The sequence below is a fragment of the Antechinus flavipes genome, chromosome 1 (genome assembly GCF_016432865.1).
Source record: "Antechinus flavipes isolate AdamAnt ecotype Samford, QLD, Australia chromosome 1, AdamAnt_v2, whole genome shotgun sequence".
Classification (NCBI taxonomy): Eukaryota; Metazoa; Chordata; class Mammalia; order Dasyuromorphia; family Dasyuridae; genus Antechinus; species Antechinus flavipes.
In genome coordinates this window covers 551,073,465-551,099,734 of record NC_067398.1, presented here as the reverse complement: position 1 = coordinate 551,099,734, position 26,270 = coordinate 551,073,465, and the positions used below count along the sequence as shown (strand labels likewise).

The window sequence follows — 26,270 nt, the reverse complement described above, 5'->3', positions numbered from 1 at the left end:
GTTAAACTTGCTGACTTCTGAGGTCCCTTTCAGCTCTAACTCTAAGATCCCATGAGTTGAATATTGTCCAAATAAGCAATAATATAGTTCCAGTAGAAGAGAACAGAACTATTTATGTCAGAGTATGAAACACACCTCTATCTTTCAGTAGCAAGATGAGAATGCGATGGAAATGCATTGAGAATGTTTTGCATATTACCAATTATGGCTTTTTTTGTTTTGTTTTGTTTGACCCTTTGTTAAAAGGGAAGTCTCAGTGACAATCATTATCTGGAAATTATTGTGATATATAACTATTAGGTAGTAAAACTTTGTTTAAAAAGTGGTCTGAATTCAAAGGATAAAGAAAAATATAATATGTTTATATATAAATTAGAGATAAAAATAGGAATCTGATGACATTCGAACTCAATTAGCTCATACTCAGAAAGCTCTGAGGACCAGTGGATGTTTTCTCATTTATTTGGATGAAATTCAATCAAGTTCCTAAATGAGTTAGGAAAGAGTAAGTTAAGCCTGACAAAATTGGAAGCAGTATAATCACACTCCATATTTACTGGATGTAATTCAATTCGGGGTATAAATTTGCATGAAATATTTGCATATGCAAGAAAAGGTAAGGATGATCAATTTTAACAAGAGGAGGCTCTCTTGCACATCTTTAGATAAATAACTCTAGAACTGGAAGGGACCTTAGAATATCTATTCTATGCCCCTCATTTTAAATATGAGAACAGGTAAGATAGAGAGCACAAATGATTTGTTCAAAATCACACAAGTAATAAGCATCAGAGGTAACATTTGAATCCAGGTCTGTGGCTCAATTTTCCTGTACACTGCATTCTTAAGCTATTTTGTTCTTTGGAGGGGAAAAAAATGGGAAGAATAATAATGACATAGTTGCCAGATCTGTTGTAAATGTCACAAAATATTCCTTACCTGCTGCACATTCATCCCTTGTATGTTATGTCAAGAAAATCACTTTAGTTTTAACTGCGGAGGACTTGGAACAAAAAGCTCCTTCCATTTTTCTTATTGTCCCATGCCTCTTATATTGTGAAGATGGATGCTGCTGGTTGTTTGTTTTAATTTATGAACAACAAAACCACATGACTCTCGACTGTGTTCTGATGGATGTTTTTAATTGGCTGGACCTGACAACTATGAGTGCAGAGCAGAAAAATATCATGATAAGCATAAATGTTTCCCTGCAATTTCTTCTTTTTTTTCATAGACAGGTTAGGATGGATGGCATATTGGTGCCATTATATCTTCTTTGCAGGGGTACCTATGCTTTATTGCTTTGAACCATCTTCCTAAGAGAGGGTTCTGGATTACGGCCTTCAGTATTTTCACTCTACTTTCATGGAAATTAGTTTCCCACCAATATTAGAATTTCAACCAAGCAGGGAAATAATTTTAGCCATTCTGGTGATGGCCAAAAAAAAGGGATGGCTAATACAATATAGCCATTCCTAATTGCCTGGATTCAAATACCTAATTGCCTTCTGTTTTACAAATGGATGACTGGTTTTGGTTCCTGATCTCCTAACAGGAACTATAACTGAACAAAAACATGCATAGAATGAAATTAACTTAGTATTCCCAAAGATCCTAATTTCCAGTTCCCAGTAGCTTTAAGAGTCTGTTTTGTAGAGTTTGTTCATCCCTAAGGAGTAGGTTAAAAAAGCACTTTGAAAGATATAGTAACTCATTCTAGTCATTATTTAATAAATTCTAGGCCAAGGTAACATCATAAGAAAAATTATGTCACCAAATACAGCTCTCTATGGGCATTCTCCATTGCTTGCAAGGCCATGGCAGGGATGAAAACAAAGCAGTTAACAACTGCCTGAATGGTACCCTGAAGAACAAAGATTCTCTGCCTCACTAGGTTCAAATATTTTGTTTTAAATTTTCTTTTCATTATGAATTCAATTATCATAAACAAACATAAAAAGAGCAAAAGAGGGTTATATAAAAAAACAAAATTTTCTTAGATGGTTTTTTTAGTGTGTTAAATTTAACACCATAATAACAAAAATCACTATGTCTCCTAGTTTCTAGAAACTAAGATCAGGCTAAGTCAAGAAACAATAGAAGAAAGGGAAGAGAAGAAAATGAAAAAGAGAAGTGGAAAGCAACAAATAACCACACAAAAGCACACACACATAAAAACACAACAGCACTAAACATAATAAAATTCTTAGAACAAAAAATATATATTCAATAAGAATGTGTGGTCTTGTCATTTTGGGAAGTGATTTTAAAGAAATTCAAAAGTGGTTTTTTTTTTTTTTTTGCTTAGAAAATATTTTGCCATACCCCACTTTCAGTGAAGGATAAAATCTTTGTTCAAGAATATTTTATAGATGTCATTAATGATGTAATTGAGGAAAAATGGACAGAGAAATAGGTAATGAAAACCTTGCAGATCTTGAAGAAATAAATGATTTTTAAAAATTGTCTGTATACAATGGTATGAAATTCAAGTTGATGTAACCAAAGAAAAGCAAGCCTTTAAACATATGGGTGTATTTATACACATATGTATTTGCATGTGTATGTGTAATGTGTACTATCTGTACACGTATTTGTATGTACATATTCACATATATGTGTATATACATATATCAATATATGTATAGTATTTATATATGCATATATATTTTTTGTTCAAAAATAAAACTGTAAGCTACCCTTTTCTTTAATATTTTCATTTTTTGGTATGAGGTTGCTTGTTTTTAAAATGCTAAAATCTGTTGACTGTGGAATTTGTCATCTATATATTATAAAATAGGAATTTATTTAAATTAAAATTTTTGATCATATAACTAAAAAATTTTAAATGTAGTTCCTTCTTTGGGTTAATCTACAGAAGTAGTATTGTTGAAAAGGAGATGAACATATGAAACCTCCTGTTCCAGACCATTCAGACTGTCCCAACAAGGCTGCCCACTACATCCTAAAGTAGTTATGTAATTGTACATGTATATAAAATGTAATCTCTTTGAGGGGAGGGATTATTTCATTCTCACCAACAGAGAATTGGGCTTTGATTCAAAATGACCCAGTTTCAAATCCCACCTTTGACACATGATGGTCATTTGATTCCTAGCAAATCATGTAGCTTCTTAGTTATAGAACAGGAGTCTTATTGCCTTGGTAGGAGTTTCCTCACCAAAAGGCTCTCTAAAGCATTTTAAATCATGTTTAGAACATTTTTTTAAAAAATTTCTAGAAACAGTTTAGCAGTGATCCTACACAGCAAGTGCTTAATAAATGTTTATTGCATAAGTAATTCACTAGAAAAGTAGTTTTAGTTATCTGAAGAACTTTGGCTTCTCCAGCCTGGAAATGTGAATTTCTAAATTTAAGCTGTACTTAAGTTCCTTGTGGGATAATTAATGTAGAGTTCTTTACTTTAAAAAAAGCCCTGAAAGATCTGAGATACTTGGTGAATGTGGCTCATTTTGTTTCCTTCTAGTTCTGACCAGCGAGTGCCCTGTTCTTCTTCCTACCACAGTTCTAGCTTACACTCGAGTGACGGTGTCACAAAAACAGGACCGATGGGCCTTCCAGACCTAAGACAAGTGCCAACCGTTGTGATTGAATGTGATGACAATAAAGAAAATGTGCCTCATGAATCTGATTATGAAGATTCCTCCTGTCTGTACACAAGGGAAGAGGAGGATGAGGATGAAGATGAAGATGATGACAGCTCATTATACACTAGTATGTCTGAACTATTTCCCAAATTTCCCCCTCCTCAACTGATTTTCTTTCTGTTGTCTCCTCAAAACATAAAGAAAACCCCAAATGAAACCACCTTTCATCTATTCCTTAAAGAGACTGACTGTATTAACATAATTTTTAATCACAAAGAATGCTCAGTAATTAATGCCAACCATTGTGTATATAATTATTCATTTTCATTTAGACACTAACAACTCTGGAAGACCAGAATTTAAATTTCCTGTTTAGATGTACTGAAATGTGCTGAGAAAGAGGAGAGAGAGAGGAAAGAAAAGTTCAAACTCCATCATTCTAGAGCTGAAAAATAAATCCTTTTTAAAATGACATTCCTTTGAATGCAGAATGAATTATAGTCCTGATAATTTGAGATAAAAAGGGGGAGAAAAAAATCAGAAAAACAAAATCCATAGGAAATCCCAAAACCTTTTGCTATCCAATAGCTTCAATTTCCTTCCCCACTTTCCATTTAACCAAAATGCTAATAATTGATAGAATTGTCTCATTTGAGTTTCCTCTCTTTTCCTTTCTTCTTACAAAGACAGGGGGAGAACAGCATGATTGAAGGGTCTCTGATAGAAATGTTAATGATGGTCAAAAGGCAAGTGAGAGAATAGCCAGTGATCAAATGGTATTAGTAATCCACAAAATAAAAATTCAGATTCCCAGTCAAACCAGTTTTATGGGAACCAATTGTGTCCCATGAAATAAAATATCATTAATCTACTCAGAGCTTTTAGAGTTAGCAAAGGAATTCCTCCACAACAACCTTGTAAAGTAAGTAGTATAAGTATTAATACTTTGAAAAACTTAAGTAACCTGAGTCAAGATTTGAACCCTGAAGTTCTGATTCCAACTCCAGCCTTCTATCCATTGTCTCAAGTAGCCTCTGAGTTTGCACTAATTCCAGCTGCCTGCACATGACAGAATCATTTTTTTATTCCTGTAATTTTACTCATGCCATTTTCTCTACTGCCTATATGCATCCTTTAAAACTCATATAAGTCAGTGAAGGCTTTTCTAGATACCAAAACTCACAGGAACTTCTCCCTTTGCCAAGCCCCAGGGCTTATTTTCACTGCCATACTCTTTAGCATTCTTTTGTCCTTGAATTGTTATGTGAGCATTAGTTTTATCACCCTGAATAAATTATAAGTTCCTGAAGGCAGGGATCATACTTCATGCTTCTATTATCTTCAAGGCCTCAGTGAATATCTTCTTGATTGATTGAACTCTATAAATCTGTGCTTGAGCTGAAGCTAAAAATCTTTTTGAGTATTAAGTTTTTTATAGTTATTTCTTTCCAATATTATAATAATAATTTAATATTATATATATTTCCAATATTATAATAATATATATCCAATATTATAATAATTATTGTAAGAGGATACAGGTGTTTGTGAGTATAAATGCTCTATTATTTGACTTCTTCCAGGTTCTTTGGCTATGAAGGTGTGCCGAAAGGATTCCTTGGCCATCAAGCTCAGCAACAGGCCCTCCAAGCGAGAACTAGAAGAAAAAAATATTTTGCCCAGGCAGACTGATGAGGAGAGGCTGGAATTGAGGCAGCAGATTGGGACCAAGCTTACCAGGTAGGGACACTGGCCAGTCCTTTTCATTCACAGTGAGACCATAGTTATATTTTTCTGGTCATTGGATAAATAGCCTTATTTATGACGCAGAAGAAGTTGCCTTACAGGTATCTGACTTCAAATCCACCCATGGGGAAATGACAGTTATTCTTCTCTTGAACCAATCATCCCATCTTTCTTACTTGCAAACCCATTTAGTGTGTATTTTAGGTGGTTTTCCCTAAGGATGATCACTGAACAGAGTCAATTGTAGCAAAACCAAAAGAGTATTGCAAAGTCATGTTTTGTTGTTTTTGTGTTTGCTTACAAGTGTAATTAAATAAAAACATTCCTATACTCAAAGGTTTCATGAATGCAGTAACATGTAATATAAAACATCCATACTAAAAGACCCAATGTGTCTTTTTTAGTGTAAGGGATCTGTTAAATATAGTTATATACTGGCATATATGTCTATAAATATACATATATCTGTATATATGCATATTAAAAATATTCAAAGTCTATATCATTATATATCATATCAACACAAAATATATCAATAAACAAATCTACATTTTGATGTATAAAATCCAGTTTTTTTATAATGTGCATAGGGTACAAATTTTTATGTTTCAAAATACTAGCAAGCTACAAACTATATCATTGCGCTTAACTTTAATTACTGAACAACTCTAGAATACATTGGTTTTTTTTTATTTTTTTTCCACTTAATAGTATTTTTCCAATTGCATGTAAAGATAGTTTTCAACATTTAATTTTATATAAGATTTTGATTTTCATCTTTTTTCTCTCTCCATTCCTCCTCATTTCTCCCTTCTCCCTCCTCCCCAAAATGGGAAGCTGATTATTGCAATCATATTAAACATATTTTCACATTGCTCATTGTTGTAAAAAAAAGAATAAAAACAAATAGAAAAGCTATGAAAAAGGAAAAAATTAGTATGCTTCAATCTGCATTCAGACTCCATTTTATTAAAAGAATGATTAATATGCATCAAAGGAAAGCATGAATCACTGAGAGTTAGTATGACTTCATCAAGAACAAGTCATATCAGAAAAATTAGACTAATAGACCAGAAAACTGATGTAGACATGTTAGCATGTTAGCAAGCATTTGGCAAAGTCTTTATTAGTGTCCTTGGGACAAGATGGAAAGATATGAGTTGGATCAGGGACTCCTAAGTTGTCGGATGTGGACTCCTGGGAGAGACAAAGATTTTTGTAAGGTTTCTATGAATAACTATACATTTCAAACATTATAATTTTATCATTATATAATTTCTTAGTTAAGTAAAACTAATGGTACTACTGTTGTGTGGGTTCTATATAGTAGATCTGTGTATTTTTCATGCTAAATAAAGATCTTCATACTCAAAAAGGTTGGGATCCATTGGGCTAGATGATACCCTAGTTAGAAGGATTCCATATTGGATGAAGGACCCATTGTTAACCTGGAAGGAGGTCTCTGGAGAAGCATGCCCCAAGAGCTGTCCAGTGCTATTTAATATTTTTAAATTACTTAGCTGAAGGTGAGGGTGACATGCGGATAACTCAAATCTAGGATAGATAACTAACAAAATCCCAACAGAATCAGGATTCTCACATAACAGACCAGGTTAAAATAACGGGTCTAATCTAATAAAGTGAAGATTAATCAGAATAAATGGAAAGTTTTACATTTAGGTTCAAAAAATCAACAACTTGAGTACATGATGGAGGATCTGTGTCTAGGAAACAGTTCCTGTGGAGATTTAGAAGATATTCATGGACTCCAAGCTCAGTATGAGTAAATAGGGCTATATAACAGCCTAACAAACTAATTTGGCCCCCACTGGCTTTTCTCAAAGGCTATCTTTGTCAACATCCCGGTCTATACTGTGTTCTTACCACTTTAATTGTTGCCATAGTTGCTTCCAGCTCTTGTGCTACTGCTGTTGCCTCTTATTATTTCCTCTTCCTCTTGGTGTGTCTGAGTCTGAAACTACCTCATTGCCCATTCGGAAGATCTTTTTCACCTGTGTTCCTTGGCATCCAGACTGACTCTCTTTTTAAATTTTTCACTTTTTTCCTACTACATCTTTCCTCCCTAAAATGTCAGACATAGCCATGGATACTAGCTCTGAAATTTCTACCAAGCCTCTATGTGAAATGAAAAAATTTGTGAATGAGATGGAGAATGACAGAGATGAAACAGATTAATGGTAATGCAAATGAAAAAATGGAAATGACGAGCTTGACAATGAGGTAGTTTGGGGACTCTTAAACTTTTTCCATTCTCATCTCCTTTTTACCCAAAATATTTGTTTGCTTGTTTTTTTGCCCAACACATTTTTATATGACCCCAGGTATATAAAATAGGTAACAAATCAAATATTTACTGATAATAAATCATAATTTTGCAATCTCCAAACTATAGTTTCAAAAGCTAGAAGGTATAAGGAAGGTGAAAAAGATGAAGAAAAAATAGTGAGCAAGAAGATGGAGATGATGATATAGAAGCTAAGAAACTAGAAGCAATTAGACAGTTGAAGGTGTTGAGGAAGAGGCTGTTGAAATGAAAAAGCAAGAGCAGCTAGTTCAAATCTTGCCTCAGACTCTAAACTTCCTGGCTGTGTGACCCTGGATAAGTCACTTAACCCCAATTGCCTCAGCAAAAAAAAAAAAGAAAAGAAAAGAAAAGAAAATGAAAAAGCAGAATACCAATAAAATAATTAGACATAGGGTTTAGAATGGGGAAAGAAGGTTAATTGTTTAAAAGAGAGAAATAAAAGGCTGCAGTTACTTATTAACCCTCAACATTCTGTCTCAAAGTCTAAACATGATCACTTTCAAATAGAGAGCCCAGGCTTAATGTACATTTACAACCCAATCAAATGCCATATTCCTGATAATCACTAACTACAATGAAAATTGCTGTCAGAAACAGGGAGGAAAAAAAGAACTAAAACTTCTAAGGCCTAGTTTTCTTTTAAAATGTTTTTTTTAAAGAAAATGTTTATATTTTTTTATTTAGATTTTATATCTTTGCACATTTTTAGGACTTATTGGTCATTTTCTCATGATTTGGGATAACTAACTCCCACCCAAAAAACAGCCTCTGATTATGTTCTCTATCCTGCTTCTGTTTTTACTTGTCCTATGATCATATTCCAACCTATCTCAAAGGAGGGGGAGGGGGAACTTGTTGAAAAATAAAAACAACTGTGATAAAACACACCATCTTGTTTCAGACATTCCAATAACTTTTGTGTGTGTATATATATATATATATATATATATATATATATATATATATATTTAGCTATAAAATAAATAATTGATTTATTATTTGGTAATTGGAAGGTTAGAAATAAAAGGGATGGGTTTTTTCTTCTTTTTCCATTTTTTCCCTCTTATTTTTCTTTATAAAGTTTTTTTTGAGGTTTCTTTGTTTTAAAATGTTTTGTTTTTTCTTTGATATATGTATGAGATATATTATCTAACAACAAATAAAGTATTTTATTTTACTGGGTTGTTTTTAAAAAGAGAAAAAAATAATATGCTCTTTACAGCATTAAGAAGCCTTGGGTCAAGACCAAAGTAGATGATAATCATGAGGTGGCCTTCTCTGATTAAATTGAATCTATATTATTTAATCCGTTTCTGGGCACATTTTTAGAAGAATATTGATGGGCTATAGAGCACTTTAAAAAGAAAGCAATAAAGATAAGTGTATCAAATGAAGGACCTGGACTTGTATAGCCTAAGGAATAAAACTAGCTAGCTGTTTTCAGATATTTAAAGGGATGTCATTTGGAAGAAGGAATAACCTTATTCTATTTTGTCCCAGAGGACCAAACTAGAAGATTTAAAAGAAGAAGATTAAAGTTCAATGTAAGGCAAAATGCTCTAGGAATTAGATCTATTCAAAAGTGGAATGGACTTTAGAAGTTTTCCCCTCAGTAGAGACCTTTCAGTGAAGACTATATGACTTTTGCTGCGAGTGTTATAGAAGAAATTCTTGTTCAGGTAGAAGTTGGACTAGGAGGTCTTTGATGTCCCTTCTGACTCTGAGATTCTGTGATTCTGTTTTATCAAAGGAGGGGAAGGTAACACACTTTTTCATCAATATAGTAGACTGAGTTATTTTAGGATACTTTAGTAGAACTTACCTTTTTAAAAATAATATGCCTGTATCCTGGGGCCTGCCATATTTTGATGTGTCAAGGTGGTATAACCTTATCTCTAAGACCAAATGACCTAGCCTCTCTGATATCCATCTTTTTCCCTTTTTGTCTTTTTCAAGCTGGATTGCAAGGAGACCCATAAGATTTGAGAGGAAGTGCTTGATATAATATTAGCCTAGAAATATGGGGATTTCTAAGGAAAGCTCAAGAATGAATACTATTCTAAATCTTTCAGTCACAGAACTATGATTAACCTAAGGATTATTCAACTTCAAACATTCCTTTGTGCTGTTCATAATATCTATATATTATAATTTCTGTCCTGTTAAGCCCAAGAGAACCAGACATGGCTGCACACATCCACAATCCCTTAGGCGTTCTGAGTCCAACTGAAGTCTTTTGGACATTACACTAAATCTGGTACCAGTATGGTATGTGCCCCAGGGACCAGCAAATCATCAGGATATCTAAGAAAGGAAGAATTGTCTTAGGTCAAAAGCCTAAAAAGTCAAAATTCTCATATTAATTGTAATGAGATTGCATTTTTGAGTAGCTGTTTTATTTCCAGCCTATGCTAGATGAAGAAAACTAATCTACAAAATAAATATTAAATATATATATCTATATACTATACATAGTGTATATATATATGCTAAATACTAAATAAATGGAATATACATATATATACACTAAATAAAAATGACAAGATGTATTTAAATCTTGAATTGGACTTAAAAGGAAGTCATTTAGACTAGCTCTTGTACTTAGGTTAGCTAGTAAATCAGTGTCAATGAAAACCTTACTCTTTACCATTCCCAGGTTAAGATTTCACACCTATGAAGAAAATGAACTTTGAAATGAAATTGGACCTCTGTAGTCAAGAAGGTAAATAGAAAAAGGTCACAGTTAAGCTCTATTCTCACCAAGCACTTAGGTGTGGAAGGTAGAGGAACTTGGCAAAAAGTTAACTTAACCAAATAGTTTCAAACTATGAGTTTTCTTGCATTCTTGACAGGAGAAAACCTGAGCTTTGAGATGAATTACATTTCAAGAAATTGAGGTTAACCATTGAAATAAGTCTTAATTTTGGGACGGCTTTAGAGGAGGGATGTCACTGGATGGATCACCAGTTTTCAGTAGGAGCTCTTCTCTAAAGAAGAATGTAGATAAAATTCAGGTCAAACCATAAATTGGGGGTTAGGAGGAGACAATTGCAGTAGAAAGGCAATCTATTTAGCCTTCAGGAACAGAGGAAAAGAAAGTTTCTAGTAAGAGAATAAAATGTCATCTGGGCCTTAGGGAAGCTATAGAGAAATCAAAACTTAGGTGCCACACCCATCAATGCACTCAAAGAGTTGTTTAGATGTGGTTCTAGAGCAAATGATTCCCAAATTGGAAGACATGAGGAAATTGCAGAGGAGGAGTCGCAACACTGCATCCCCTGATTCCTGGAGCTGTCATTATGGAGACTCCTGAACTGCTTCTACTGCTACTTTTGCCTGCAAATGCTTCAAGCTTTCTTAAGATCTTTTTCCTCTCTCCTTCCTTCCTCTATAGCCATGTCCCTCTCCCCAAGCTTTTCATATCCTCCCAAATATTCAGGACATCATTGGTGGTGAACAGGGAGGTATAATAGATTCAGTTAGGAGATTGTAAAAGCCTCTGGGAAAGTGACATAATAAAAATATTTAAGAACCTCTCTTCTAGTCTCAAGCAGTAGCTGTTTGCGATTTTTTTTGGAAGGAGGTGGATCAAGATTGATATTTATTTTATACTGCTTATAACTAAGATTTTTCTTAATGTGGAAATATGTGACAAATTGTTTTACAAGTATTTTATTATGTATGTTTGCATTTCTGGTTTCAAAAATAATAATACTTATAAAACATTTAAAGATTTGAAAAGCACTTCACATGTATCATTCAATCCTAGCAACCATAATAAGGTGATAGGTGCTGTTATTAACCCCATTCTATAGGTGAGGCAATTGAGTCTGATTTTTCCTGATTACAAAGCTAGCAGTTTATCCACCTTGCTGCCAAACTGCCTTTGTTTGCCCTATTTGTCTTAGCCTACTCACATTTATATAATATAAACTAGTCTTAACTTATGGAGCTAGTCACCTATACTAGAACCTTTCTAGGGGAGAGGTATTATCCCCCTCACTCCCAGTTCTATGGAGAACCATTGATAGCACTTGGCAAAGACACAGATTGCCCTCTATCAAAAACTTAGAATTCTAGGAAATCTTTTGGAACTCTAAGAGGTTAAGTGACTATGTCAAAGGCAGGATTCAAATTCAGGTCCACCATTCCCTAGACCCAACATACATATTTCCCTCCTTTCACCAACTGAAAGTAGAAGCCATAAAACCTAGAAGAGGGCATTTATCAATGAATGAATGAAAAAATATTAATTCAGCACCAACTACTACACTAAGAAGGCTTAGTGCATAGAGTGCCAGGACTCAGGATCTTCCTGAATTCAAATCTAACCTCAGATACTTACTAGCTGTGTGAACCTTAGCAAGGCACCTAACCCTGTTTGCCTCAGTTTCCCCACCTTTAAAATGAGCTGGAGAAATAGCAAACCACTCCAGTGTCTTTATCAAGAAAACCCCAAATGCATCATAAAAATCAGATATGACTGAAAAATTACTAAACAACAATACTGTGCTAAGGCTCATGCCCTTGAAGCTATTTCTGGTTTCTTTAGCAACCTCTTGGCATATGAGACTTTTTTACTGTGCCTCTGCATCAAGGGTGGGGAACTTCCAGCTAAGGCAAACTCAGGCGGGCAAAGCTGAGCTGAAAGTTTGAGTTCTATAAGTTGATAATTTTGTTTGGCTCCTGAATGATGTTATAAATATTTTAAATGACCCTTGGCAGAAAAAAAGATTTCCCACCCCTGCTCTACATTCTTCATACTCAGACTTCACAAATTCCCCTCAAAATAATATAATTAGAGCTACAGGTAAATATGGGAACCTGAAAGAAAGGAGGAAAAGCAAAGTGGATTTCTCATATGCCCTCCAGCTGAAATGTGTTATGTTCCCTATTAGAATATGAACTCCTTGAGAACAAACACTATTTTTTTTCTTTTCTCTGTATTTTTAGAACTTAGTAGTTGTGCTAAATGAAAGCTTTTTCATTTATTCATTCATTCAGTTCCATACACCAGCAGAGATCCAGAGATTGCCATGGTGCTCTAGATTCTGTGACTAAAGCGGAGTAATAGCAGTTAGTCCCGTGAAAGTGTACTATAGTGTATGTCTCTTCCCCTGCCTTGTTCATCATCCCAGACAGAAAGAAATAAAGCAGAGTAATCCACAAATTCTCAGGGCAGATGGTGAGCATGGCCAAAATGTGACTGTCAGCCCAGGTGTGCTGACTAAGAACTTTGCTTTGTTAGAATTTTGCTTGCTCTCCCAACACAGTGCATCTGTATCTCTCCTCCAGTAAGGTCACCTTGGTTAAGCAGTGAACATTCAGTAATGATTTTGAGCAGCTGTTTTGTACAGAAGTAGGGAAATAGTGTGGGTGGACCAGATTCTCATTTAATTTGGGGAGGATAGGAGAATTGTGTTGAATATAATTTTCATGTGGAAGAATTTTGGTATGGTGGATAGAGCCCTGGTCTTGGACAAGTCCAAAAGACCTGGCTTTGAATCCCACATTAGACACTTGCTAGCTGTATAGCACTGAACTAATCTGTTAACTTCTCTGAGACTCTGTTGCCTCATTTGTTAAATGAGAATGAAAGTAGCACCTGCCTGCCCCACTATGTCAAAATCAAATGAGATAATATTTTAAATGCTTTGCAAAACCTAAGGCACTACATGAACTTAAACTGTTAATGCTATTATTGTGGTTAGTGTTGTGGAGAGACCTTGATCTGAGGTCAGAAAAACCTGAGTTCAAATGTGGCCTTCACTAGCTGGAAGACCCTGTGCAAATCATTTAACCTCAGTTTCCTCAACTCTAAAATGGGGATAATAATAGCACCTACTTCTCAGAGTCGGTGTAATAATCAAATTAGATATTCTCAAAGAATCTGGAAGCATGACTGACCATAGTAAGCACTATATAAATGCTACTTGTTATCAGTAGTTCGAGTAGTAATAGTAATAATATTATAAGTAAGCCATCAGATTTAATGCAGGGATGTCAAATTCATAGGAGTGATAGGGCAAACAAAATTTAAAAGTGCTTACAAGGATCTTTTTCTATTTGAATTTGGCACGATTGAATAGAAAACAGGTCTTAAAGTTAAGAAGATAGCTTCAAATCTAGTTTCAGGCACAAATTAGCTGTGTTACAATTAGGTGACACAGAAATCACCTAAATTTGCCATGCCCTTAGGAACTCTCTGACACTATCAACTGAGAGTAGGTGCCAATCTGTAGTCATGGAGGGAATATATTTACTTCCCCCCACCAGTGAAATAGAATATCAGTTTCCACCCCCAGAAAAGGAAGTTTTAGGACATTTTCGCCCAGAATGAAAATCAGGCCCAGTACTTGTAGCCACACAAACAAAAGTAAGAATCAAGAACAAAGTTAAAAAAATAAAAGATGATGATCTAAGCTGATTCTGTAGACAGTAGCATATGTTCTATCTGCATATAATACCTATCACCATGATACATCAGCATTTCATCACTGTTATAGTTATTTATGAGAAGGAAATTAAGGGGAAAGAATACTATTTTTCTATATATTGAACTCTTACACAGAATCTAATCCCTCTCCCAGATATGAGTATTCCCCATCTATAAAAGTCTAGAGTTTCTGGTCTCTGGGATCTATAGAAACAAACTAGTTGACCTTAAGTCCCGATAGGTTTCTATGTTGAGTTGATGGGGAATCACCATGCATAAAATGTTTTGCTTCTGTATCATGAAGAGGATCCAAGAGAGATGTAAATCTGCTATGCACACTGTACACCTCTGAAGCTTCAGGTTTGTTGCTCTCTGCCTTCTGAAGCAGCTCAGAAACTCTCACCACATTGAAAAGAATGTGGCCAATTGTCCTGCCCTCAGGGAGACCCTTAATTGAATGGAAGGGTGAGGTGCTGTCTGGTTCCCATGAAGCTCCCAAAGGGGGTTATGCAAAAGCTGACAGGTGAGGGGTTGGAGATTATCTGCAGAATAAGCCCCAGTGCTCAAAGACAGAAGCATAAGGAATTATTCCCACAGGAAACTATTCTCATGGTATCTTTGAGATGACTCTTTTCACCTTCTTTCAGTAACTTGTCAAGGCTGTCGAGTTAAAAGAGCAGCTTCAAATAAGTCAGTGAGTCAGGGAGGAGCTGTCTGCCATCACAGAGAAGAGGATGTGATTGGCACAGTGAATGGCCAATTTATTCTCCCTTCTCCACTGTTGTGTTCAATTCAGATGTGGCTGACCTTGGGGGTGAACATTACGTGTTATTCATGTCTTTACAAGCCCTAAATCATTGCATTCCCCAAACTCGAAACCTAGGGAAGCACTGTAGGGCCCCAGAATCCTCTGGGACTCCTCCAAAGTCTCCAAAACTCCTTGTCCTCTCTATTCTTACAGGATTTGTCAGGCTTCATAGAAAAAAGAATCAGCTTTAAAAGGTTTTTAAGCAGTGTCATATCTCCAGGTAGTGATGGCTCTAACATTTTTCATTTGCCCAGGAGATTTGCTATTTTTCTTATTCATTAATTGAACTCCTACCTTTATAAATTAGGCCCTTCTATTTTAAATCATATTTCCAAACTGTAAAAAATCATTTTTTTTTAAAAGAATACAGGGTCAGCAAGGTAGCGCAGTGGACAGAGCACCAGCCCTGAATTCAGGAGGACCTGCGTTCAAATGTGATTTCAGAAATTTAATATTTCCTAGCTGTGTGATCCTGGGCAAGTCTCTTAATCCCAATTGCCTCAGGGGAAAAAAGAATGCACAAACTCTGCCTTCATCCTACTCTACTCAGCCATTGATGGGGTCTCCCAACAACTCTACTTCCCAACATAACTTTGATAAATTGTCAGGGTCAGACAGCTGGGCAGATTTCCCATATCAAACCATTCTTTAAGATTTCTGGGAGTAGGGCTTTCAAAAACTAGAAGTGATCTGAGTGATGTCACTTAGGGAGAGGCTGAGTTCTACCCCCTTTTCCTGCCCAGAAAATATCTGATCCTGCTTATGGGAACTTTTGCCCAGTGCTACCTAATACCTCCGTGATTTTCGTCATTTGTCAGAGAAGGAAAAGTGGGAAAGATAAACAAAATTTTTGGAACTTTCTGAGCTTCTAAGAGCCTTTTGATCCTAAGTAAAATTCTGGAATGATGGGCAGGAGGCACTCTCCTAGCTGAGAGACATGACCTTTCAGTCTGGAATTCCTTCCCAACCAGTGTAACTATCTGACAGAAGCATTACACATTTCCCACCCAAAAGAAAAAATGGCCTTCTTCATTTTTGTCATTGCTGCCCATTGGTATTAATTGAGCACCCACCTGAGCTGCAAATAGACACAGCCCCTGTGCTTCAAAATCTAAAAATATCCTTCAAGAGAAGCTGTTAACTAACTAAATCGGTCTTAGAAATTGAATCTCCTTTTTTTGTTGTTCTTTTTCTAATAGATTTTGGATACCAGGATAGGCTTACTAGTTTTGATAGCCACATACCCCTGGGGTCTTTTCTTCCATTTTGCTGCCTTTCCACATGTTGCCATGGACAAAATCAAATTATTAGGTCTCCTGATAACACTTCTACCAATTAAGAAAAAATACAGATTTTATTGAAACTACTTGGGATAACATGAAGGAGAACTAGAGAACCATTCTTTATCACAAAATGTATATTCAGGGATGTTTTTAATAATAATGCACAGATCACTAAGAAATAGAGTTAGGTTTTTTATTGGTGGTAGGTTTTTTTAAGAAAATTTGCACATAAAAATCTGTGTGCATAGAACATTTTGAAACAAATCCCTGTAGGATCCTAATCTATTTTGACTGCTATCAGAGTTTTTTGGCTTGATCTTTGAAATGGGAGTACCATATATACCTATGAAGAAAGTACGTGTGTGTGTGTGTATACAAATATATATATTATATATTAACATATATAATTATATATATGTATATACATGTATATATATATGTGTGTGTGTGTGTGTGTATATATATAATACTAATGTTTCTCTCTTTAGGATGCCATGATTAAGTTTCAGACATTCAGGTATTTCTCAGAATGCATGCATGACTTTTCAAAATAATGTTAGGATAATTAAAAGTTACAGTCAAGAAAACCTACAATTTTCTTTCATCCTAAATGTCAGGTAGAAAACAAGGTTTGAGGCACAATGACCCATGTATGGTGAGAATACATGGTTTCAACTAGAAAATGCAAGACCTATCATGGAATGACATGCCATATCCAGCCTCCTAGTATATGGACATTCCTCCCCAAGCCTACAGTGCACTTCTTTCTCAAATAATGATATCAGACACTTCTATAATACTTGACCCTTACCATCTTATTTGAACTTCATACTTCTTTGAGGTTAGTGCTATCATTAACCCCATTTTATAGATAATAAAACGGAGGCTCAGAAACAGCTAGTCACACAGGATCACACAGCTCTTATGCATTTAAGTTTGGAGTCAAGGTCAGGTATTCCTTACTTGCAGAGCTTTATTCATGATGTGTAGACATCTCCTTTATCCAAATCATTCTTTTTCCTATAAGTTGCCAGTTTTTTCATGAAGTTTTTATTGACTTTGATCCTCTCTTTAGTTAAAAAATTTCTTCCAATTCTCCAGTTTTCTTAGTAAACTTTTTTTTAATCTCCTTCGACCTCATCACACGTAACTTGTACAGTATTCTTCTGTGGACTTGTCCCCTTAATAAAAGTTAAGCTCTCTGCGGGTAGAGACATTTTCCTAGCATCTTGCACAATTCTTTGCCCATAAGGAAGCAATTAATGAATGTTTGCCCAACTGGAAGTATAAAAAGTAATCAGAAGTTAGCTTAAAAAATAGAATATCTCCTTTGACGTGATGTCTAAATCCTTTCTCTTTGTCTTTTTTTACTTCCTTCTTTTTTCTTTTTTTAAAAAACTAAACAGCATTTATTAAATCCCTATTATGTTGCTAAGAGATAGAGATACAAAAGAAAAAGTCAAATGGCACCTGGTCTCAAGGAGTTTATATTCATGAAATAAAACAAGCATTTCTATAACACAGTATAATAAAGAAAAGATGATTGCACATAAAACTACAAATCTGTTATGTAATCATACTCCTGAGAGAGGATCTTCTGTTGTGTCTATTTGTGTGTGAGTGTATATGTGTGGGGGAAGGGCATGTGTGTGGGCACATAAATATAATACTCTGATCATCCCCCAAAATTCCATTATGCTTTCTTTCTTCTGATAAATCAGTTCATTAAGATACTAAAGGGTTGCTCTGATCCTCTTGTTATGTGCTCTGAAGTAGCTCACACTGGGATATAGTTCATTAGGCAAGCAGAATGTAGAGCAGTGAGGTCTCAAGAGGGCTGAACCAGGAATAATGAGCAGAAGTTGCAAAAGGCAGATTTAAACTTGATGTAAGGAAGAACTCCTAATAATTAGAATCATTCATAAGTGGAATAAGCTGCCCCTGGAAGCAGTGAGTTCCTTTTATTGGAAGTCTTCAAGCAAAAGAAAGGTGACCATTTGTCATAAAGAGGATTGTCATTTGGGCACACATTGGAATAGATGACCCTTGATATCCTATCCAACTTGAAGAATTGGGGGTTTTGTAGAGAGTACTTCAAGTCTGACTTTACATTTGCTACATTATAGCCCAAGGCAAGATAAAATACTGAAAGGCCAGGCTTGACCTTCTGGTAGAAATAAAGTACAGGAATATGGACTCACACTGATCAATGGGACATGGTTTCTGCTTGGGTAGAGATGTATTCAAGCTCCATAGTGACTCCTCATCACAGAGTGGCAGCTGGAGGTCTCCCACGAATTAGGAAGACAAATAAGCATCAGCTGAGCCCTGTGAGATGAAGAAATTTATCCTGCAATAGAAATAATTTCAACCCATATTTATATAGTTACAAAATGTTGTTTTATGTATGTGTGTACAGATACATGTGTGTGATATATGTAATTCTATAACATGCTTGTATGTGTAATTATACATAAGTCCATATGTATACATGTGTGTCATTATACAGAAATACATCGATACATTTCATTCATATATACATATATATAATTTGTTCCTTTCAATAATATGTATGTGTATATATGTATATACATAAATATGACATTTAAATATATTGTTACATATGTGAATACTTGTGCATATATGTAGGAATGCAATTTTAGTTCTTTCAACAATGTGTATACATATGTAACATATAGAAACATAATAACATTGTATGTATACATGCAAATGTATATATAAAATTTGGTCCTTTCAACAATTGTATATATGGCTATTACATATATAATTCATATAATGGTATGAATATATAGCATTATATATACATATATTGTATATGTGTATGTAAATGTATAAATACAAATTTTCAACAATGTGTGTGATAGATAGATGATAGAGAGAAATAGAGAGAGATAGAGATAGATAAATATAGATAGAAAACCTGGTCTTTTCAACGCTAAATATGTGTTTATTTGCAAACAGATACTTATGTGTGTTACATATAATTACATGTCTGTATATATGTGTATATTTGATGCTTTTGTTTAGTCGTTTTGGTCACATCCAACCTTTTTGTGATCCCATTTAGAGTTTTCTTTGAAAAAATACTGCAGTGGTTTACCATTTCTTTCTCCAGCTGATTTTACAGATGACAAAAATAAGGCTAAGGAAATTACGGACATACAGTTAATAAGGAGCAAAACCAAGACTCCATCCTAAAGGCTTCTGACACCAGCATACTTTACACAATTGGCTGCTCAGTTAAGCAGCATGTAATTCTAGAAATTAAATTCAAATACATTAGTGCCTCCCTATGCTTAGCATGTTGAATACATGGGACAGCTAAGTGCTGCTATGGATACTGCAGTATTACCAAGCTGAGAGTCTGGAAGAACTGAGTTAAAATCCAGCCTCAGATACTTACTAAATGGTGACCCTGGGCAAGTCACTTAGCCCTGTTTGCCTCAGTTTCCTTATGTGTAAAACAGGAATAATAATAACACCTCCCTCTCATATTTGTTGTAAGGGTCAAATGAGATAATAATTGTAAAGCACTTAGCACACTTGACACATTGTAAGTACTATATAAATGATATTATTATTGTTAGAAAAATAAATAATAAGCTCTCACAATATTTTACAATAGTTTGTTAACTTTCTTGGCCACTTACATGTCTTTATTCTTGATAGTCTTTTAGTTTGTGAAGGTCACATGAGCTAGAGAAAGATTTGAATAAGGCCAAATGCAAATAGTATGCAAATACACTAAATAATCTTTATGTCCATGAGGAATGAGTGGTAATAATCCCACTTTAGCTAAAAAGATTTTTTTTTCCTAGACTCTAAGTCCAAAAATAAATGAAATTGAAATCAGATACCAAGCCCTCAGTCCAAATAGACAGCTATATGAAAGGAACAAACTGAAGTAGGGTGAAGTGTGAGCAATATTAAGGCATTTCAAGCAAACCTATGGTGTTTGCATAACAAATACCTGCTCTGTTTGAATAACTGAGCCACTTTCATATCATCAGACATTTCTCTGAAACTTAATACATAGTAAAATATAAGGTAATAAAAGAATATCAGATTCTTCAAGGAAATAATTTGGCCTAGGCTGACATATCTTTAAAGATGCTGATGTGAGCCATGGGTAAATTACTGTTTGATTGACAGGGTATTAGATGAAAATGTTCTTGATTTAAAAAAAAAAAAAGGTTAGGTAGCTGTATAAATGAATTAGTTGGAGTGTGATGAGGTATCATGTGGTTCCTTTTGGGAGAACAATTGTACTTTTTTTGGTCGAAACCTACTTAGGATTACACTAGTATAAAAACATTCCTCTAATAATATAGCTCAGTAATTTCCCTATTAACTCAGAGTCACCTGCAGTCACTAAGAGATAAAGTAATTTGCTGAGGGTCACATGGTAAATATGTGTTAGAAGGACTTTATTCTAATAATGATTCTCTATTCCATGCTGCTGCACAAGATTATAACACAACTCCCAAATCACCCAAATACAGATTCTGATATTAAAGTATATATCCTATCTGCAAAATAGACATGTGTCTCATGAATAAGTCTTAGGGGATTTTAGCATCATTTCTGCCATTTCATTGAGGGACCATTCAGTCGAGAAATGGAGCAAACCCCAGTCCTGCCTTCTCCACTACTCAAGACTGATCTGTGATAGCTCAGACTATGATCTAACACTTTGTGGCTTTTGCTCATCACATGAGTTATTTTACTTTGAGCTTTACAGGCTGATAACAAAGGCCCAACTTATCCTGTATTTCATAAGCCCAGCTTCTCTCTGAAGCCCAGCTGCCTCACCACTCCATACATTTTTGAGAGATGTAGTAAGTGCAGTTTCATATAAGTGTACCCTTTCACCCAGTAGGAAGAGAATTGATCTCAGTGTTTAAAATTCACAAAGTTTTTATTTGTTTTTTTTTAAGTGTCCTTCATGGGAGAAACCAAGAAGCTGAGAAAGAAGTGTTAGTCTTTAATGGGTTTTGTATTTCAGGACAAAAACAGCCTTTTGAAATGACTAGTTATTTAAGTGGCATTCTGCTCTCTCAGAGCATAAGCTCCATTCAGAGCTAATGTAGACAGAGAATGATCCTCTCTTCATGTCTTGGTTAATGTTTTAGAGTTTTTAGCATCTTAAAACTTCTTGCAGGGGTAAAGGTCACAACACGACTGCCTACCATTTGGAGACCCCTTTGAGTTTTTGAATGTCACACTTTTCTCTGGATTCTGAAAAAAATAGCAGCAGCTACCCTATTTGGCTTTAGACTTGGCTAAATAAGAAAGTGTCAGTACATCCATCTCCAATTAGAGAAAAATATCTAGTGCTTCAAATGTTGACCTATATCCCCAGTTTCTTTATCCAGTTCTCATGGGGTTCTAAGTACCTCCATTATCCTGGTCGCCTGCTGCTGGATATTCTCTAGAACATATCAAATATGTACTGAATCTTGAAGGATGAATATGGTGTTAATAGGTGGAGATGAATAAAAAAGGATTTCCTTAGTGGAATGAAATAATCAAAAACTTAGAAGGAGAAAAGCTTAGACTGTCTTCAGGAAATGGTCAATCTGATTATGCTAAGTATGGGAAGAAGAATATGAAATAAGATATCTCCATTTTTTAAAGGATGTCAAAAATCTGAGAAAGCCAGAGATAAACAAGTTAAATGAATCTATAAAAATAGAGATTAAGCATAGGATTTGGATTGGACCTCTGATTTCATTGATTCAGGGAACTCCTTTTACCAGTGCAGTTTAGCATCTTCAATTTAGTAAATCACCCACTTTTAGGTTGACTCAGCACAGCTGGTGTACATTAAGATAGGACATAAACTAGTTCTTCTGGCCCAAAGATAATATCTCCAAAAGCTATACCATGCTGCTTCTATAGAGTTTGCTGAAGAAAAGTTGAAAGATTTGGAATTAGCTTGGAGACAAAATACTATTTTCAGCTGTATAAGAGGGTACTAACTATCCATCCTCCACATGAGATTAATTAGAAATTAATTGTAATCACATTGCTTTTTATAAAAATTTTGCCTCTTAGATGAGATATAAAATTGAGTCGCTCATGGTTATTAAGAACCATCCTCTTGATCCATGTTGCAATAGTGAAGAGGCTATCCATGATCTCTACCAGGATGATTATCAGAGTGAGCCATGGTCCTCTTTATCAGAAAATTCTCTGTTAATTTCACCTTGGTATGCTTTTCTTTAATTCCTGCCCAGTATGCATCATAATGCTGAATTGTTTGAGCTGAGGTGTTTTATAGTTAAGAAATGTACAGTGTAGTAGGTCATAGTTAAGAAATGTACAATGTAGTAGTTTTGCCTATATTTCCATGTGTCTTTTTTTATCAAAAATGTGTTTCTAATCTTGCACAACATGTTGCCAAGAAGTACTCATTATATTTGTCTTATGTTTATATTTCTTCAGCTTATTATAATGCAAAGAGTTGGTAACATCTAGAAAAATTGCATGTGTGGTTAAGCAAGTAGCAATTTTTAGACAATTTAAGTAGGGGACATCATCCATCAGTGAATAATAAGTTTCCAAATAGGGAAGTTTGCGTGTGAAATTTTTATATGTTAATTGTTGGGAGTTGATCATTTAAAAATAGCTTTAAGTCATCTTACTTAAGTGCTTACTATGTGCCAGGCTAATCACCAAAAATATAAATAGAAACAAATGGAAAAACAATCCTGCCTTTAAGGAGATTAAGTTTTAATGGGGGATGATAGTACATTAAAAGGATACTCACAAGTTGGAGATTCCTGTGCAGGATCATGGTGGCCAAAGTATCTTCCAGAATGAGAAGGCTGCTATGATATGGAGAAGGAAGTCTGGATAATCAGGAATAGATCTTTGAGAAGAAGAAAAAAGAAGATTGTAAATTGGAACTGTATTAGAAAGGGATTTATTGGAGAAACTCAATTCCTCTTTGACTATTAAACTTTTCATACACCTACAATTCTTATTAGAGACAGTGTGGAATAGTGGTTGCTCTTGGAGTGAGGAAGACTTGGTTTAAGTATGTATATGTGATGTATTATGCCTTTGATACATACTAGCTATGTGACCATGGACAAATCATTTAACTTTATTTCCCCAGGTAATGGTGCTCTTTTTCTTAAAGATATGCTTTATTTTATTTTTTAAATAACATTTTCTCTAATTACATGCAAAAACATTTTTTAGCATTTGGGTTTGTTTTTTTTTTTTTTTTGAGTTCCAAATTCTTTCCTTTCCTCCCTCCACTCTCCCTTCCAGAGATGGTAAGAAATCTGATATGTATACATGTGCAATCATGGAAAACATTTTTCCATGTTAGTCATTGTTAATTATACAACATTGCTGTTACTCTGTACAATGTTCTTCTGGTTCTGTTCGTTTCACTCTATATCAATTCATGTAAGTCTTTGCAGTTTTGGGTTTTTTTTTTTTTTAATTATCCTTGGGCAATACACTCTTAAGAGGCATAGTGAGTAGATAAGATACTGCACTTGGAATCAGGAAGTGCCTTTGGCACTAGCTTTATAAATATGAGCAACCTTCTAACATGTCTGAGCTCGGTTTCCTCACCTCCAAAATATAGTAGTTGAACTAGATGTACTCTAAAGTGTATTCCAGCTATCTATCTATGATCCTATTAGAACTTACAAACAGTAGCAAGGTGAGTCAGTAAAGGGAATTCCCACACTGATAGCTTCCCACACCAATGGTAGCCCAATGCTGGATTCTCTCCAGATCAGATCACATAAGTCGTGATTCTTGAAGGTGAATACAGTTTCAATAGGTGAACACACAATGAAGGGGATTCCCTTCCAAAAGGAATGCAGTAAGTTTCCAGAACACTTCCTCAAAAAAGTTCTGATTAATATGTTTGGTATCAGTAAACAGGTAAGGGATAAATAGGACTTCACCTGCTTTGTGGCTTTGAAACTGCTCAGGGAGAGGGGTGGGAGTTGAGGGGTGTTCTACTGTAGAAATTATAATGGGATGTAAAATAGAGAGCTTGAGTCAATAAACATTTTTTAAATACCTACTATGTGCAAATGAGATAAGACACTAAGAAAATTGAAGAAAATGGCAATTAATTGAACACTGTACCAGTGCAAAAATGAAGATTCTTTGTTCATAAATAGAATACTTCAAAAATTATTATCCTTTCTAAGATGAATGCCTCAGTAAGATAGACAGTATCTGCCACAGTTTTATTTCATTTTGTTAATAGTACATTTGCCTTCACAAAAATTGTTTGGTTACTTCAGAATAATATGTTGTGTCTTTAATCACTTCATCTGATAGAATGATGCTTATTTAACTTATTAGCTCATCATAAAGTTGTTGATTCTCCTGACATGCTTTTAACAGTGAAGAAGCTTCTTTATGGGAATATTCTGTGGCTATACTGGCCCCTAGAGAAATTTTCAAGCCATTTAGGCCTAGACCTTTCTATTTAGTGACTGATTAATCAATAGTTAATGGATCAGACATTTACTTGAATAATTCTCATGAGGGATTTAGCAATTGTAATCTCTGTTCAGAAAGGAAGACACTAAATGTGAGAAGTGTAGCATGGCACAAATTAACCAGAATTTGCTTCTATAAATTTATCACCTGCAGGCTGCCCTATGGAGGCTCATAAAATCTTAGATTTAACACTGAACAGGGCCTTAGAAGCCAGTGAGTCCAGTCCCTTCATTTTGGAGATGAGCAACTGAGAAGTAATATGCCTTAACCCAAGACACACTGCTGAATGGTATTTTATATCATGTATGTGTTTTGTGCACCTAGAGAGACATTAAATTATAAAAATCACATAAAAAAGCAGCATGTTTTAAGGGTCAGTCTTTTTAAAGATATAAGCTACATGGAAGTCATTTTTATTTTGGTCATTGAAATTATTTTTTCATTTCCATTTGTGCAAATAATTCAAATTAAGTACTAATAGGGAAATTTGATTTAGGGGAATACTCTTATCCAAATTATATGTGGCATATCACCCTCTTGTTGAGGTCAGAATAAAGCACTGAGTCTATGAACTGTAGTAAAGGAAATAAATCACATTAGTAAGGGTAATTAATAAATGGGGCAATAAATCATATTAGCAAAAGCAGGCTTTTCACTGTTATAAATAGATTCTTCCCAAACCCTGCAGAGCTGATGTGACAGCAGAGAGCCCAATGACTTAATTATCATATCAGTTCAATAAGAGGGCAAAAATTCTATAAAGAGTTTCCAGAACACAGGACACATGAATCTGGACTTATGGGAAGAAGCACAAAATAATGTATGGGGTTATTTTTTACATATTTAACAGTGCTCACTCTAAAATGATAATATGACTAAATAAATTCTACCTTTCCAGCTCTAAACCTTCATGAGCTGTTTGTTCTAAATGCAAACACTAAGAGGTAGGAAAGATAGTGAAAGGGCTGAAGGCGGAAGAGACATGACTATTGCAAAATTCTTATTCATGGGGATGGTGTTAATGGTGAGCCAATCTCCCTTTCATCTACCCACTTGTGGCCTATAAATTAAAATGAAAGATCATCAGAGGCTTTCATAACTAATGCTAAATTAGTGACATTTATTCCCCTGAGTTGTTTGGGAGATGCATGGTTTTCTCATATCTAACAACTTGAAAATCTCAGCTCATCTATAACTTTAGAATTTTGAATGTCAAAATTTCTTTGGCAAGGCATGTTGATTATGAGTCATTTGATTTTATTATTTATTTTGTAATGGAAGGTCAAGATTTTGGGGAAAGAGGAAGAGGAAAAGAAGGGGGAGGAAAAGAGGAGGAGGAAAAAAGGGAAAAAGACAAAAAGGTGAAAAAAGAGGTGGAGGCTAATGGGGAAGAGAAGGAAGACAAGAAGGAGGAGAAAGATAAAGAGGACAAAGGGAAAGGAAAGAAAGAAAAAAGGAGAAATAGGAAGAGAAGAAACAGAAGAAGGAAAAATACAAAGGGGAGGAAGAGAAGGAGAAGGATGAAAAGGAGGAGGAAGAAGAGAAGGAACAGGAGGAG

General features: G+C 34.9%; 1 protein-coding gene and 1 long non-coding RNA gene across 18 annotated transcripts in view; one reads left to right on the top strand and one right to left on the bottom strand.

Annotated features, from left to right (window-relative positions):
• PHACTR1 (phosphatase and actin regulator 1) overlaps nucleotides 1-26,270 on the top strand; it is a 635,610-nt gene that overhangs the window by 563,764 nt on the left and 45,576 nt on the right. For 12 of the 13 annotated variants that reach the window (XM_051970672.1, XM_051970675.1, XM_051970671.1 and 9 more), the window contains 2 exons: nucleotides 3,488-3,735; nucleotides 5,192-5,348. In XM_051970672.1, the coding sequence (XP_051826632.1) occupies nucleotides 3,488-3,735; nucleotides 5,192-5,348 (405 nt within the window). The remainder of the gene's footprint in view (nucleotides 1-3,487; nucleotides 3,736-5,191; nucleotides 5,349-26,270) is intronic. The other variant, XM_051970670.1, reaches the window with a different exon arrangement.
• Nucleotides 17,165-26,270, bottom strand: part of LOC127544165 (uncharacterized) — a 39,174-nt gene continuing 30,068 nt past the window's right edge. For all 5 annotated transcript variants that reach the window (XR_007949386.1, XR_007949387.1, XR_007949389.1 and 2 more), the window contains 3 exons: nucleotides 23,001-23,102; nucleotides 18,409-18,557; nucleotides 17,165-17,485 (listed from right to left, as the gene is read on the bottom strand). This is a non-coding gene — a long non-coding RNA (uncharacterized LOC127544165). The remainder of the gene's footprint in view (nucleotides 17,486-18,408; nucleotides 18,558-23,000; nucleotides 23,103-26,270) is intronic.